General features: G+C 28.6%; 1 protein-coding gene across 5 annotated transcripts in view; it reads right to left on the minus strand.

Annotated features, from left to right (window-relative positions):
• Positions 1-17,299, minus strand: part of LOC129958537 (teneurin-m-like) — a 416,933-nt gene that overhangs the window by 223,418 nt on the left and 176,216 nt on the right. For all 5 annotated transcript variants that reach the window (XM_056071080.1, XM_056071079.1, XM_056071076.1 and 2 more), the window contains one exon: positions 5,130-5,453. In XM_056071080.1, the coding sequence (XP_055927055.1) occupies positions 5,130-5,453 (324 nt within the window). The remainder of the gene's footprint in view (positions 1-5,129; positions 5,454-17,299) is intronic.

A 17,299-nucleotide genomic window follows, 5' to 3' on the forward strand; every position in this document is an offset into this window, starting at 1 on the left:
TTTTTTGTTTGAAACTCCATATTTTTGATAAAAAAAAATTAAACTTTATTTAATAACTGGCCGCCTTTGGCGACCAGCCGGTTCGCCAATCTTAATGTTCGTTTAAATTTTAATAATTAAATAGGTTGAACCGGAGTTTAACCCCCTTCTTCGCCAAGTTGCGATAACGCTCCAAAGCTGGCAATCTTTATTATGCACTATAATTGAACATCTGCTCCTTTGCTTTTGAACATTTCGCAAGGTCGTTGTTGGCGATTTTTAAAAATTGCTCCAAGCAGGACTTTAAACTCCGTTCGTACCATTAAATATTTTACGCAATTCCAATTTTAATAGATTCTTCGGCAAAATATTTTAAAACTTCAAATTTTGATAGTCATATAATTCACTCATAATATTATAAGGGCCTTCAGTCATAGCCTGATATGTATCTCTCTAATTTTCTGTTACCCCTCGTAGAAATTATGCTTTAAATTAAAGTGTAAATGATTAATCTGCAATTAATATAATAATATTTTTTACTGAAACAAAGCATTTTTTTAATATTATGATTACTGATAATAGAGTCACTGAGCGTTTACACTTTATGGGCACTAAAGAATATCTTTCTTAATTGATGTAATATCTCAGGAATTTGTCAACAAAAATTTCTCAGATTCATCATGAACAGATCGATTCATTAACAATGTTTCATTTTAAATGCATCAAACACTAAAAAAATAAAATGAATCCTTTAAAATAATCGGTCGAAAACAGGTTTAAAAAAATACTTAAAAAACGATGTACTTAAAACTATAAGCATATACAAAAAAGTATATAACTAACATAAATACAATTTAATTACAAAAGCATCCAATTAACCTAAAAATAATTTAAATCATTGAAAATAGGTTAAAAAAAACTACTTAAGAAACGATGTACTTAAAACTATAAGCATATACAAAAAATATATAACTAACATAAATACAATTTACTTAAAAAAGCACGCAACTAACCTAAAAATAATTTAAATCATCCGTTGGTTGCCATGTCAACCGTCAGAAAACAATGCGCATGCGTGAATTTTCTACGTTAACGCAAGTGCGTGAATTTTTCTACGCCAGTTGGGGTAACGCTATGCAGATTATACATTTTTAATTTCCTTTATTCTGTGTTATTTTAATTCAAAAGTACTTCAGAATGAATGTGAAACATGGATTAATTAACAATGTTTAATTTTAAATGCATAAAACATTAAGAAAATAAACAGAATCGTTTGAAATAATCCGCCGAAAAATGTTAACCCTAGCCTCATTTCTGTTGGGAGAAAAAAATAACTGAAGCGTTACTGATTTGGCGGTTTTGAAAATGGAAGATTTTTTTGGCGGAAAAGTTGGCGGTGGGGAAAATGGAAGATTTTTTTGGCGGGAAAGTTAGTTTTTAACTAATAATTAAAATTCTAATTAAAATTTCAAAAAAAGGGGCCCCAGGTGCACATTCCCGACCTCTAAGGTATACATGTACCAAATTTGATAGCTGTATGTCAAATGACCTGACTTGTAGAGCGCCAACACACACACACACACACACACATTGAGCTTTATTATAAGTACTAGCCGCCTTTGGCGACCAGCCGGTTCGCCAATCTTAATGTTCATTAAAATTTTAATAATTAAATATTTTATGCAATTTCTACTTTAATAGCTTCTTCATCAAAATATCTTAAAACTTCAAATTTTGATTATCATATAATTCATTCATAATATTATAAAGGCCTTCAGTCATAACGTAATATGTATCTCTCTCATTTTCTGTTAGCACCCGTAGAATTTATGCTTTAAATTAAAGTGGAAAGAATTTATCTTCAATTAATCTATACTTATAATAAAGCTCAATGTGTGTGTGTGTGTGTGTGTGTGTGTGTGTGTTGGCGCTCTACAGGCCAGGTCATTTGACATAAAGCTACCAAATTTGGCACATGTATACCTTAGAGGTCGGGAATGTGCACCTGGGGTCCCTTTTTTTGAAATTTTAATTAGAATTTTAATTATTAATTAAAAACTAACTTTCCCGCCAAAAAAATCTTCCATTTTCCCCACCGCCAACTTTTCCGCCAAAAAAATCTTCCATTATCCTCAGCGCCAAACGAGAAAGGCTTCAGTTTTTTTTTTTCTCCCAACAGTAATGAGGCTAGGGTTAAAATTTTTCGGCGGATTATTTCAATCGGTTCTGTTTATTTTCTTAATGTTTGATGCATTTAAAATTAAACATTGTTAATGAATCGATCTTTCAGATTCATTCTGAAGTACTTTAGAATTAAAATAAAACAGAATAAAGGAAATTAAAAATTTCTAATCCGCATAGCGTTACCCCAACTGGCGTAGAAAAAATCACGTATTTGCGTTACGTAACCGGCGAAGAAAATTCACGCATGCGCATTCTGTTCTGATTGTTGCCATGACAACGTTATCAATGGATGATTTAAATTATTTTTGGGTTAGTTGCATGCTTTTGTAAGTAAATTGTATTTATGTTAGTTATATATATTTTGTATACGCTTATAGTTTTAACTACATCGTTTTTTAAGTAGTTTTTTTAAAACCTGTTTTCAACCGTTTATTTTAAACGATTCGTTTTATTTTCTTAGTGTTTGATGCATTTAAATTTAAACATTGTTAATTAATCGATCTGCTCATAATGAATCTAAGAAAATTTTGTTGACCAACTCTTGAGATATTACATAAATTTAAAAAGATATTCTTTAGTGTCCATAAAGTTTAAACGCTGAGTGACTCTATTTTCAGTAATCAGATTATAAAAAAATGCTTTGTTTCAGTAAAAAATATTATTATATTAATTGAAGATAAATTCTTTCCACTTTAATTTAAAGCATAAATTCTACGGGTGCTAACAGAAAATGAGAGAGATACATATTACGTTATGACTGAAGGCCTTTATAATATTATGAATGAATTATATGATAATCAAAATTTGAAGTTTTAAAATATTTTGATGAAGAAGCTATTAAAGTAGAAATTGCATAAAATATTTAATTATTAAAATTTTAACGAATATTAAGATTGGCGAACCGGCTGGTCGCCAAAGGCGGCTAGTATAATAATATTTTTTACTGAAACAAAGCATTTTTTTATAATCTGATTACTGAAAATAGAGTCACTCAGCGTTTAAACTTTATGGGCACTAAAGAATATATTTTTAAATTTATGTAATATCTCAAGAGTTGGTCAACAAAATTTTCTTAGATTCATTATGAGCAGATCGATTAATTAACAATGTTTAAATTTAAATGCAGCAAACACTAAGAAAATAAAACGAATCGTTTAAAATAAACGGTTGAAAACAGGTTTTAAAAAAACTACTTAAAAAACGATGTACTTAAAACTATAAGCATATACAAAAAATATATAACTAACATAAATACAATTTACTTACAAAAGCATGCAACTAACCCAAAAATAATTTAAATCATCCATTGATAACGTTGTCATGGCAACAATCAGAACAGAATGCGCATGCGTGAATTTTCTTCGCCGGTTACGTAACGCTAATACGTGATTTTTTTCTGCGCCAGTTGGGGTAACGCTATGCGGATTAGAAATTTTTAATTTCCTTTATTCTGTTTTATTTTAATTCAAAAGTACTTCAGAATGAATCTGAAAGATTGATTCATTAACAATGTTTAATTTTAAATGCATCAAACATTAAGAAAATAAACAGAACCTATTGAAATAATCCGTCGAAAAATTTTAACCCTAGCCTCATTACTGTTGGGAGAAAAAAAAAAAAAAAAAAAAAAAAAAAAATCTGAAGCCTTTCTCGTTTGGCGCTGGGGATAATGGAAGATTTTTTTGGCGGAAAAGTTGGCGGTGGGGAAAATGGAAGATTTTTTTGGCGGGAAAGTTAGTTTTTAATTAATAATTAAAATTCTAATTAAAAATTCGAAAAAAGAAACCCCAGGTGCACATTCCCAACCTCCAAGGTATACATGTACCAAATTTGGTAGCTGTATGTCAAACGGTCTGGCCTGTAGAGCGCCAACACACACATTGAGCTTTATTATAAGTATAGATAGATATAAAAAATTAATAATGATTAAAGTTCTTTCAAAAAATATTTGTAAAATTTTTTATAAAAAAATTAATTTTACGCTTTTTTTTGAAGTGATGAAAGTAAAACATGAGAAGTATTTTTCCTAAATTCTTGTAAATATATCATGAATAGCTGCATACAGATCAATTGTAAGAAATTTCTATTCATTCAAATGTAATCTTATTTTGTCTTCATCATGGGATTTTGAATTATAGAGCAAAAATATATATTCCATTTTCCTCATGAAATGCAGTATAGCGCAATGATGACTTAAAATAGATTCAGATTAGAAAGCTGAATTTTAGCATATGATTTTAACATTAGAGATGGATATCCAATCGAGCGAACAAATTTGGTTTGTATAATCACTAAACTACGTAAATGAAATTCGAGACAACACAATCAATCAGGGATTTTCTTTAATATGCTATAAACCGTATCGTGTAAATATACATGCAAGTCAAAAAGAGAATATTCCCTCGGATTTAATTATCGAATGAATATTTTTTTATTCAAAGAATAAAAGTATTTTTTTATTTCAATGAATATTATTTTAGAGCCAAAGAAAATATTAAAATAATGAGCGTCTACAGAAAGTTCTTTTAAAGTTAAAAATGTTATTTTTCCTTCAACAACACTTCTAAAAAGTATTTTTTTGAAAATTAAACTGAAGCTTAAAAACTAAAATTAAAAAATTTTTGAAGAAAAATTGTATAATAGATTTATCACTTTCTTATTGAGTTTTCCTTGCTAAAATGTTGTCTCTATTTGATAGTGAAAATGAGAAAGAAAAAAAATTAATTTAGCGATTCCTTATTGTTTACAATAAGGAATTAAAAATTAAACATTTTTAGTGTACAAAATAATTACAATAAAATTTCTGTTTTTCATTCACTAATATAAGGGCAATTATGAAACTTGTTATGATTACATTTAAGAGTTTTATTGCTCTCGCTATCAATTTCAAGAAGTCACTCTAAAAATCTATTTAGAAACATCTCAATTTCCAAACCAGGGCAAAAAAATACTTGAAATACACTTACTGTTTTGCCCTTCTAAAGACGGATTGCCTCGAGATCTCCTCGTGATGGGTTCTGAATCAGTATAAGTGGCGTCGGAATTATTGTCCGACGTTGACGATGACGAAGGTCCCCGATGAAGTGACAGGTACATGCGTCCTCGTGTGCTCCCGTCTCTTTGAAGGGGTACTACTTGCTGTTTGACGATAGGGTTGTTGACGACTTCCACTTCACTTTTGGGCCCCGCACTCCCTTGGTGTGGAACTCCATGTCCTGATCTGGGGAGGGAGTTGTAAGCAGAGAATTGATTGGAACTGCCCTTGCCGGATGTGGAAGAACTGTGCCCTCCTGGAAGAAATAAATCGATCTAGATTAGTTGACTAAAATTATTCACTTTCGAAGAGGAGAGTATCGAATAACAGCCATAACTTCCCTCCTTTCCTTGTTTGATTTTGAAAGTTATTTCCTTTAAAATGTGAATATAATTAAAAGAAATAAAAAAAGGCGGAGCATTCACTCGATACCTGTGTTTTAAGCCAAAAAATGCATAATAAATAATTTGTGTCAAATAATCTTTAGTTTATCTATGAAATTTAGTAAATTTGTTTAAACATTCTATGAAATAAGCACAGAAACACACTGGAAAAAAAGTTCCGTTTTGTTCTTAAATATATCGTTTCAGTGATTCAATAAGAAACTTACATGTCAATTTATTAGCCAAATCAGATAGTCGTTTCAGCGAAAGTGTTGAACTCTGAGAATTCTTTACATTTAACGAATTATTTCATCTTCAAACCCTATTTTCACTCGTGATTTTATATTCTTCATAAAAACATTTCCATTAGGTATGCTATATCTTAGAGTATTAACAATATGTGGAGAATATAACCAATATCGATTCGTATTAGATTCTATGTTATTATAAAATTAAATAATCTAAAAACGTGCATTATTTTACATTTACTTAGGTTGTAACATTTAGAAAACATGAAAAAGTTTAAAACTTGTTCTCCATGAAATTAAAAAAAATTTCCCAATTAAATATGGTGGCTCTAAAAGGAGTATTCTGTTAGTCTCAATGATATGATTTCTTTTAAGTGAATAAGGATGTGAATCTCTCTTACTATTAGGATCTCTTATTATTAGAGAGATGCTGCTGCTAGAAGGAAATTTTTTTGAAATGTTCTATAGTTCTTCCTTCAATTGTCCTAAATAAAAAATTGTTTGCAATATTAACCACGTCAATATTTTTCTATTATTCATATCACAGATAATTTCAAACCAAAGTGGTGTGAACTATTTGCCTTCTTTTAAAGAGCTTTAAATTTTATTTTTTATTAAAATTTTAGGCATTCTGGATAAAATGTTCTCACATTTTTTTCGATAATTGTATTTATTTTCTTTTAATCGAAAATGAAGCATAAATATTATGTAAAATATGTCTAAGATTTTCTTGCGACAGTTTTCATAATTTTTTCATATGTTCTACAGAAATGAATTCTGAAAAATTCTTTACACTCAGAATGGATTGTTCAAGGTAAATAAATTAAAAAAAAACTTGTTCACTATTTCCAGTTGAAATAATAAAAGAATGTATGTAATTGATTTTACATAGAATTTACGAATTTAAATGAAATTAAAATGTTATTTTGGCTCTGATACTTAGAATGTGAACTTAAAAATTAGAAACTTACATTAATTGAGCAAGCATTTTCAAAGCAATAAAAAAGAATTTTATGTGATATTAGTAACATACTTTCGGATTCAATTGATTAAAAATGTGGATAAGTTTTCAGCAGATAAACCAACTCTCTTCTAAAACTGAAAAGAATGTACCTGGTAAATGTTTTGGTTAGAAAGAACACATTTTTGGTTGTACATGAATATCATAATTTGTCATAATTAATCATAGTTTCTTAAATTAGGACTCAAAATGTTACTGTATTGTAACTGCAGTATTTCACTAAATCTTTATACTTAATTAATAAGTTAATGCCACTAAATTCAATTCAAAACTATCATCAAAATAAGTCGTTATCAATGAAATTAAAAAGGAAATAATTTCTTTTCAGTCGGAAGTCATGAGGACAAATTGGATTAATAATTATTTGCATTCTAAGAATTAAAACTGATAGTGATTTCGCTCAAAACCCTTTGTAGCAAGATTTAACTGCAGTGCATAGTAAAATAAATCTATTTTAAATCTAGATAGTAATTGAATCAAGATAATTTTTGACATATATTCGAGCTAAAAAAAAAAGCAAATATTAAAATTAATGTTAGAAAATTTTTTTGCAGTGCATCAGAAATCATAGCAACTTTTCTTTCAGCTCTGAGTCATAATTGACTTAATCTCATAGCTTTGATGGGCTTTTAATTTACGAGGAGAAGAAAGAATTCCATCAAAGTAAATTTTGTTTATGGAAAAATATTTCGTCTTTCTTCATCTTTTTCTGCTTGTGAATTTTGAAAGTTCACAGTCACAGATTTACTGGACATTTTGTTTGGGACTAGGAGAGATTATTTTATAATTTATAGTCCGTTTTAAAAATGTGGTATGTTAGTATTTTTTTTTTCTTTTTAGTCCTGTGTGCACGAAATTTTGCAACTGATTTTAAATTCACTACCCGATGAACTAGCGACTTGGCAGGACGCCATCTTTCGGTAATGAAAGTTTTTAATCGATTGTAAATTTTTTATTCAATAAACAAGCAAACAAACAGAAAAGAAAGCGAATTAATATTGCTTTGCCATCCAATTCTAAACTAAATTGAAATTTTCTAGCTAATCGGAGATGTAGTTTAAAATCGATTACAAAATTTACATCAAATACACAGAGCAGAAAGCGACTTAAAATGTGTTAAAATATATTGAAATGCTGCGTTATTTAAAGGTTTCTCAATTGCGAGAAACCCGATGAGTGAGAAGATTTAGCTTGGATTTGCATTCAGTACGATGGCTGTTTGGAAAGTCATTTTGATAACGTCCCTTTCCAAATTTCTATACTATAGACTGAGCACGTCAGATCATTATGTGGATTCGCTCCCAAAGCCGCGACTTTCTCCGGTTGTTTGGCTCATTATTGATCTGTAAAATAGTTTAATAAAAATTTAGCCTGTTAGGTAACCATTTTTAAATTTTGGGAGTTGATCGACGGAGTTATCTTCAAGTGATTTGCAGTTCCATTCAAATTGTGATGGCATGTAATTTAGTTACTAGCACGTAAGTTCATCATATGTAATAATTTACATAAATACTACTTACTAATATTACTTTACATACTTACACTACAATTAAAAGAAAATTTCGAATTTAAATCTCCTAAGTAATTTTGGTGTAAGATAATATTTTCTTGTAATTGAGTATCATTTGATCAAAAGAGTAATTTGTTATAAGGTAAGTTAATAAATATACAGGGTGCCTGTCTCAAAAAATGTGATTGTGCTTTGATGGAGTTTTTTTTTCAATTTTAATTTTTTCAATTAATTTGTGAAATGATGCCTTTGAAACATCCGTATGTAAGTTAAATAAATAATAAGTAAATTTTTGCTCAATGAAGTTGGAAAAATATTCACTGTCATTTGAATTTCTTCATGTAAAAATATGTTTGTATGCTTGTTTTTAGACTTAAAGCATCAACTACTTTGAGATGAAATGCTCAGTGGATGACATTGTTAGTTGCCATTTATTTAAGAAGCTAAAGTTTATAAAACATTTTAATTTCTAACGTCATTCCTAAATCAAAGATAAGTTCTTTTAAGACTTGAGCTTAGAAAATCCGTATGGACAGAGCAGAGCGGTGCAGATGGATGCTGTCAGGCAACATTCAAGATTGTTTTTTAACAGTGGAAAAAATAAAAGTAGAGACTTCTCTTTTCTTTGCTTTCATTGCTTCTTAAATCTATTGAGAAGAGTTCAAAATCATTCAGAATATTAGAGTTCACTTAGAAAGAAATGAGCGTCATTCCTATACGGCTTTCGATCAAAAACAGAATATATATAAGAATTGGAAATACTATCAAGATCGAAATAATGTTATCAAAATATGATCAAAATCAAACAATATTTAATTTGGACAGTTCAATACAATCAAAATAGAACAGTTAAGCGAATAATAAGGTAAAAAAAAATCTTAATGAAGCAAAAATATCTGGCTACGCTTACATTGAATCTTGGGAATATAAAGTTTCTTTTATGTGCTCATCTAGGCGCTCGTCATCCCTTGAGGTTTCATTTAATGTGAAATTACAGCCTCTCAATAAATAATGTTTTTTTACAGACTATGCAATTTTTTCAATTTAGAAGATTTAAGAAGCCTTTTTTTTTATCTTTGCTTACAAACTATGGCTATTTTTGTATACAGTACTTTGAGTAAGACATTTTCAAGAATTCACCAGATGAATTCCATTAATGGAATGCAAGATTCGGAGCAAATCTTGCTGAATAATGAGGAAATCTAATGTTGCTTTCTATACACAGCAGAATCTAATTGTTTTACTAGTGAGATCATTAATAAGACAATAAAAATTTTAAGTGATAATCCTTTTAATTTCTATAATTTTTCTCTTTTATTTGTTTCCCAACTTATATTACATTGTACTTTTAAGAATAAAAAAATAATTCAAAAGGCTCTCTCAGAAATGATCAGGAATCTATAATTCACATTAAAAATACCTTGCATGCAAATGATAATTAAGAAATTTTATTCCACAATATAAATTCAAGATAATTTATTCGATGTTAAAACATGCGTTATATGAAGCACTTTAATACAGTAATAAGGAAAAATTTTAGAACTAAATTTCTCTGACTGTTTAATTCGAGTAAAATTGGTTTGTTCCTTAAAAATCTACTTTTTATTCGCGCATTTCTTTCTATTATATTTCTATGCTGGCAATAACCAATTCCTATGTATTCAGACACAGTAAATATTTATACCAGATAAATGTTAAATGCTTCGTACCTCTTTTTCAACGTATTTTACTTATGGTTGAAATGTCTGCGTGATTTCTAAATGAATCTTATTTTTAATTTTATTGACATAACGAATTTAGTTTACATTACAAATAGCATTTTTATAAAGATTGTTCCAAATTTTCTCATTACATTATTTATACCAACATATAGATATAGGTTGCTAGTTAGTTACTTTTTCTACATGTAATAATTTTCTAAATGCTTTACGATATTGTTACGACAATGTACAATACTGTGAATAAGAGCAATATCTTAAAAATGCACACTATTTTTGATTCTGAGAATATCTCAACTAAGATCATTTCGACTTCTCCATCAACAAATCTCGGCAATGTTGATCTCAATTCAAGAGCAAATCTAAATTCTCAAGAAGTGATTGAGGAGTAATAGAAAATTGTATTTGTAAAATTATAGATATATATAATGAAATGAAAAACTACATGAAGAATTATAGAACATTTTAGCTGTTGGTATGCTATAATCTTATCTAAATACTGTTGATTGCTAATTAAAAAAATTCCAGAACATTTCACATAACTTTTTTTTTTCAAATGCTAAGTCGAATTTTCTAATGAAGTATCTGACTTATTTCATTCAGATTTGTATGATTATTTGCAAGTAAATGTGACGCATGGAAGAAAAGAAATAAACTTGCAATTGTGAAAATTTAGGACCAAGACGATTTTTAATTTTACAAAAAAGGTGAATCAAAATTTAAGAAACGAGAACAAATGAAATTGTTTCAAATTGTCTAAATGTTCTTTAAAATTCGTAAGACAGACAGGAGTTTATCAAGGAAAACTTAATAAAAGATAACTTGAAAGTTTTTAAGTATCATTGTATAATCTAAATTATTAATTAAATAATAACAATTTAATTAAATTTAGTACAATGTTTCAGTTAAATTATAAATTGTAAAAATTTAAAGGAATGCGCTGCATCAATCTTTTTAGATATAGTTATTCTGAATGCAGGGTTTTTCATTAATAAAATATTGCAGAAAAGAAAGAAATTCTCCAACAACCGATGTATTTCAAAATCCAAGTGAGATGAAATTGAAAAATACAGTTGCTTTGAAGTACCAAAAAAGGAAAGTTTTTTTCCCCCCAAATAGATGAAAAAAAATCTGTATGAGAAGACTAAATTATAACTAGATAAACTCAAGTATTCGAAAGAATTGAGCAGGTAAATATCCATAAAAATCGATACTAACGCCTAATTTATGAGTCTTTCAAAGAACGAAGAATTGTTTTTTTAGGCAGGGAGACAAAATGAAAAAAAAGTTAGCTCATCTAAGTTTTGGCATTAGATTTTTTTTTTTTTTCCTTTTTTTTTTTTTTTTTGCAAAGCTTTGCTAAATCCCCATGCCAGACTTCTCATTGAAGCAGCTTTGTGGAAAGTGGGCTGTCTCGATTGATTCAGATTTAGAATTCGGAAAGACACTGAATCCACCTAATTGGGAATTATTTCCCATGAAAACATTTGGGAAAGGAAAAACAAGGTTCTGAAACACTAGTTTGTTTTTAGACTGAAAGTATTAAACATATATAAAATATTATAGAAACTTGCTGATTATGTACAGAAAAAAATTATTAAACTTTAAGCTAGTTTCGGAAGATAAGATGAATTCTCAAACTGAAAAACAACTTTATGTTTAATTTGTTATCATCACTTTGGTATGCAACAAATTTTCCAGGGACATACCCATGACATGTCCATGTTGTCTTACATTACCCATGTTGTCTTACAATTTACAATTGTATTACAGTAAATACGATTGTAAAAGTCTATAGTTACAAGCAGAGATCTGGGAAACGAATCGTGTACAATTTCATTTCCAAATAAGGGGATAAAAGCATGTATTGAATTGAAATGCAGTCAAATACCTTCAAAATTAACTGTAGACAGAATAAATTCATATAAAATATTTGAATTGGGTAAAATTGAGGATTGTATAAGATTCTTTTGGCTTAAACATAATGACGCAAATTTTCCAAGGAAGCAATAGAGAAAAATTCAGAATTCTATGATCAAAACTCAATCATTTTGTTACCTAAATAAAAGACCCCGGTTAAAAATGCCATGTCAGAAGAGCATCAGAAATTGAGGTTTAGGGATTAGAGTTTTGTTTTAGGAACAGTTACAATTAAATAAATAAATAAATGTTTATTTGATATATTTCTATTTTATATTTGTTAGATATTAATGCTCATTTTCTCCTTCTCAACCCCCTTTATCCTAAAGTAGAACCTGCCTTTTTATAAGCTGACAAAGCTACGCATGCTCCAGCTGCTAGACGTTTACGTCAAATGTATTCTATATGATTGAAGATCCTTCCAATGCTTTTCCTAACCTTCCTTTATGTTCTCAGTTAATAATTGACTGTAATGTCTCCTTGTGTATGTGTTGCTGTATAAATAAATGCTTTTGATGCTTTGCAAAAATTGCTGCGTAAATCTCCAACAATATCATCGATAAATTGAAATTTCCCGTTTTCGAACATTTGCAAAAATTATTGCAGAAAAGTGAAATTTCTTCACTGAATGAAAGGAAATTTTTATGTTAATTACTTCAGGTGTTTCAAGAATTAAATACTAAATGGAATTTATTCATTTACGATATTGGCTGCATCTTTCAAAAAGCTTACTTTTAAAGACCAATTCCTCTTAGATTAATACAGGATATAAAGCACTACTTTTCTGTACGCGCATCATTTTAAATTTATCATGCCATTGAAGAAAAGTAAGAAATTCTATTTCGAAATACTATTATCAAATTTACATTTGAATACTTAAAGATGAAAGAATTTTGTAGATGAAATATTGCTTTTTCGAAGCCCATGTCATTTTTGAACTGTTGTTAGATTCTCAGTCAGGATAAAGGTACGTAGGTCAAGAAACAATAATTTTGATTTCTTTTATTTACCAAGCTGTTAATACTTCTTCATACAACGCATTATTTCGATAATATGCCAAACTATTAAGGTATTAGTGATGCCGCTTCATTTTAATATCGTTACTCTATAAATGAATTTTTTTGGATTGTTAACAAGTATTTTTCTGAAATTATTGAATAAATTTTCATTATTAAAATAGTTATTTCATGTTATGTTTGTATTCCTTGTTTACATTACTGTAAAACGTTCTACCAACAGCTCTATTTTAACAAAGTGTAAACCTGGATGCAAAGTAACTTAATAAGCTCTTTGTGAAGGCATCAAAATTCTATATATTTTTTCTTGGATTTCTATTCTGCTTTCGAAAATATGCTATAATTTTTAAAGCATTCTGAACACAAACATAAACATAAATTAAACCCTTAGTTATCTAATCAAAGCTTGTCATTTTTTATGGTAATAATGCTTTTATAATGGAAGAAAAGTGAAAAGATGTTAAAATCCTTAATTGTGATGGACAAAATATAGAAATCGAACAATTTTGGAAAGCATTGAACTACATGCGAAATAGAAATGGTTCCATTTTCAAAAAACAATTTCATAGAAAATCCCGAATGGGAGAAGAAACAATTAGCTTTTTGAAACTTAAAACCAGATGTTTATTTTAGCGATTCATTTAATGTTCTTTTTTATGAAGATGGGACATAAGGATTCTTTGTAAATTCTCTTTTTATATATTAAATATTATCAGCAGGATATTTTTCACAAAACGTTCCCTTTTATGTAAAGAGTTTTAAACTCCATAGACAATCCTTGTCTAAATAAAAGCTTACTAAATTAGAAATACTTAAACAATTAAGGTAATTGCTCGTTTTCTCTTTTTCGAATGCATTACTAAATACTAAATAAAACATACTCTTGAACAGAACAACAGCAAAAAAAAAAACTAATAATACACATAGCATTGATTTTTGATAAATTCGGAAAATTCATTAGTGACCCTTCGCAATAATTTATTAAAAATTATAATTAATGCGATTCTTCATAAATTTATCGTTTTCGGTCCAATGACTAAATATTTTGCTCCTATGTTAATGACTACGTTAAATGATATTTTGAAGCAAAATCCCTCATCTCGGTAATGAAAATCGGATGTGTATGGGACTACTATAAAACAATATAAGGATGCTAGCCTGTAATCTAAAGGTTAATGTCCCTAAAATCCATATATTGTAATAAAGTTTAAATGTCAAAAATCTGAAAATAATTATTACTTTTGTAAATTTTATTTCGTTGCATCTAAAACAAAAGTTAACATTTTACACGATGTCGTCCCCCCAAAGTGGGAAAAGTTCTTATCATACCTTGACGTATACTTCCAATTACGAAGTTTTATGAAATTAGTTGCATGGATTCACCTTGGCTTATGATAAAAAGTTTAAAAAAATTTAAATGACTCTCATAATGTTAAAATATATTTCTCTTTATTAGTTTATGCGCACACGAATCTTTTATCTATAAAATTTGTAGATATATTAAAAGCAAATCAATTGATTTTTTCATGCCTGAGACTGATGTTTGAACGACTTTTAGCTGTATAGTCCAATAATGATATTCTAATCAATACTATGTAATTTAAAGAAAATATCAAATAATACATTAATTAAAGTAATTACAGAATTTTTCAATATGAATAATATCTATACAAAGTTGCATTCTTATAACAATATTTACATTCAAATATAACTGTATTACAATTATATACAGAATAAATCGTCAGCATTTCAGAACCCTCATATCTAAATTATGCTATTTTTTAGGAAAGCATAATATTACGCAGAAAATTGTGAGCAATAAAGAATTTATTTTCTTTTTCGGAATTGCAATGCATCTCTGATACTACTTTGAATGCTCAATTTCTCAACTTTTTCTTCAATTTATTACTAAGAGGATGTTGCAAATTTCGGCCAATTAAAATGGAAAACAGTATCAGTGATTAGCAAATTTATTATGATTAAATGATGCTCTATTAGAACAAATATTTGTACTTGACAATTTTTCTGTATTAAATAAATTTCCACTTCTGAAATAAATGTTTCCTTACTATTTGCGGTTAAATCCTCTAAATTTGAAAACAAAAATATCCCCTAAAATTTTATAGGTAGAAGCATAAAACTTAATGTATGCATAAATGTAAGAAATGGAACCATTTTACTCACTGACATCCTGTATCTGAACAACATTAATGTATTCATCAACTGTTGATGAAAGATAACATTGCAATTCCTCAGGCAGTTTATTTTTCAAACATTGCATTACCTATTTTTAAACCTTTATGACTCAAATCAAAGCAGAAGTGCATAGAAAAGCACGTTGATCAGGAAAAAAGTTTAAAAAAATTGATTTGGAATTCAAATTCAAAACGAGGCGTTATAGGTTTGCATTTATATATTTTCTATGAAAGCAGAAAAACAAAGCCTTTCCCCAAATCTGCAACTTCAGTTTAAGAATTTAAATACATTTTAAAATGGAAAACACAGTTCTGGGAGGATTGATTACCATTGCTCTGATTTCTGAAGTAGTTAGCAGCAATAATAATAATAACATTAAGAACAGTAACAAATTTTAATATTACTGGTTATCTTTGGTAATATACATACCTTTGTTATTCTATAAAATATTCTCTAACGGAAACAGAATTTCACATTTGCCATACACTATTAAAGTTGGTGGTGTAGGAGAATGACTTTATGAATATAGACTTTTATTAGGTGGACGTCAAGCGTGGATGATAAGATTGTAGTTTCACTGGTTCGAAGTTTGTCATTTCAATTTTAAATTAATTTCGTGCATGCCATTATTATATTACAAGAATGTATAGGAGACCTTCTTTATTAGGATGTAAATACTGCAACTATGTAATACATTTTATAAGAAAAGGAGATACCAATGTGCTTGCTTGCTGGTATCTATAGTAAATAAAAGATTTTTGTGTCTTCATATAGTATATATATGTTACCGCAAAAGTGCAGAAATCAGTTAATCTGCAGATTAGCTAGCTTATCTGCACATTAACTAGGGTAATCCGTTAAAGTGAGGAAAATTGTTTCATTTCTCAAATTACCCAGGTATTACCTGCGAATTACCAAGATAATCTGTATATTACCTAATAAGTACTCGTAAAAGTGAAAATAAAATCTTTGCTGGAACTACATCAACGTTTATGTATGCTTAAAATAAATGATATTTATAAATTTTTGATATCGAAAGAATCAAGTTAATACAATCGAATAGTCAACACATTAATTGATAGAATCAATCATAAATCAATTGAAAAACTTCAATACAAAGAATCAAACGGTTTAAAATATTATTCAATTAATGAAATAGGCATAAATGCAAAGGTTATTTATTAATTTTAATATCTTGATTTTGAATCTTCGCTAAAGAGGTGTGCGAAGAAGCTTTTCTTCATTTTACTCACCAGTTCGGTGCTTGCTTGTATACTTGGAGATAAATTCTCTGCTATTAAAAAAATCACAACGGAAATTTCAAGCTCTAACAGGCAGATACGAATTTGAAAGAATTAGCTATGGCCTGGCTATATTGTTATATTAGCTATTAGTACTATCAGCCGACTCAAATTATGAGAAATAAAAGCAACCGGCAACGACCAGACTTTGGCAAAACCAAACTAAAATTGAAGAGAGAGGGGGGAGGAGTAGAGAAAGGAAATGAGAGAAACAAACTTTTGAACTTTAACGATACGGAAGCCGCTAATGTGCACATTACATAGTTAAAATGCGGAAAACTCTTGATTCTGAAGTTTAACGGAGCAAGCCAGTTAATCTGTAGATTAGTTAGGTAATTTGCATATTAACGGTTTTCGAGCTTTAACGATAACATTATATGTATACGTATGCACACATATTGAAACCTTTTACTTACAGCTAATTGTGCATTTTTCTATTCTATTTTTTGCATCAAGAGTTTCCATGTTGACACATATAATGACCATTTCATAACCCCCGAACATTTCATTGATAACATTTGAAACAAAAGAAACGCATTACAACCATTTATACGTTTTTATTCAAACTTACTTATGACTAGACAAAAATACAAATTTCAATGAAATTGAATTACTGTCTTGAAATAAAAATTTTCTGAGGGGGAGGGGAGATTTTACTTTCAAATACTTTATGAATTATATAGATGTTACATATTATTTAGAAATCTTTAGAAAATTTAGAAAGTATATCATATTTCAAAACAAAGATATCCAACAGTTTATAAATAATTCGAAAAGATAGTGGTCATT

The sequence above is a fragment of the Argiope bruennichi genome, chromosome X1 (genome assembly GCF_947563725.1).
Source record: "Argiope bruennichi chromosome X1, qqArgBrue1.1, whole genome shotgun sequence".
NCBI classification, from domain to species: domain Eukaryota; kingdom Metazoa; phylum Arthropoda; class Arachnida; order Araneae; family Araneidae; genus Argiope; species Argiope bruennichi.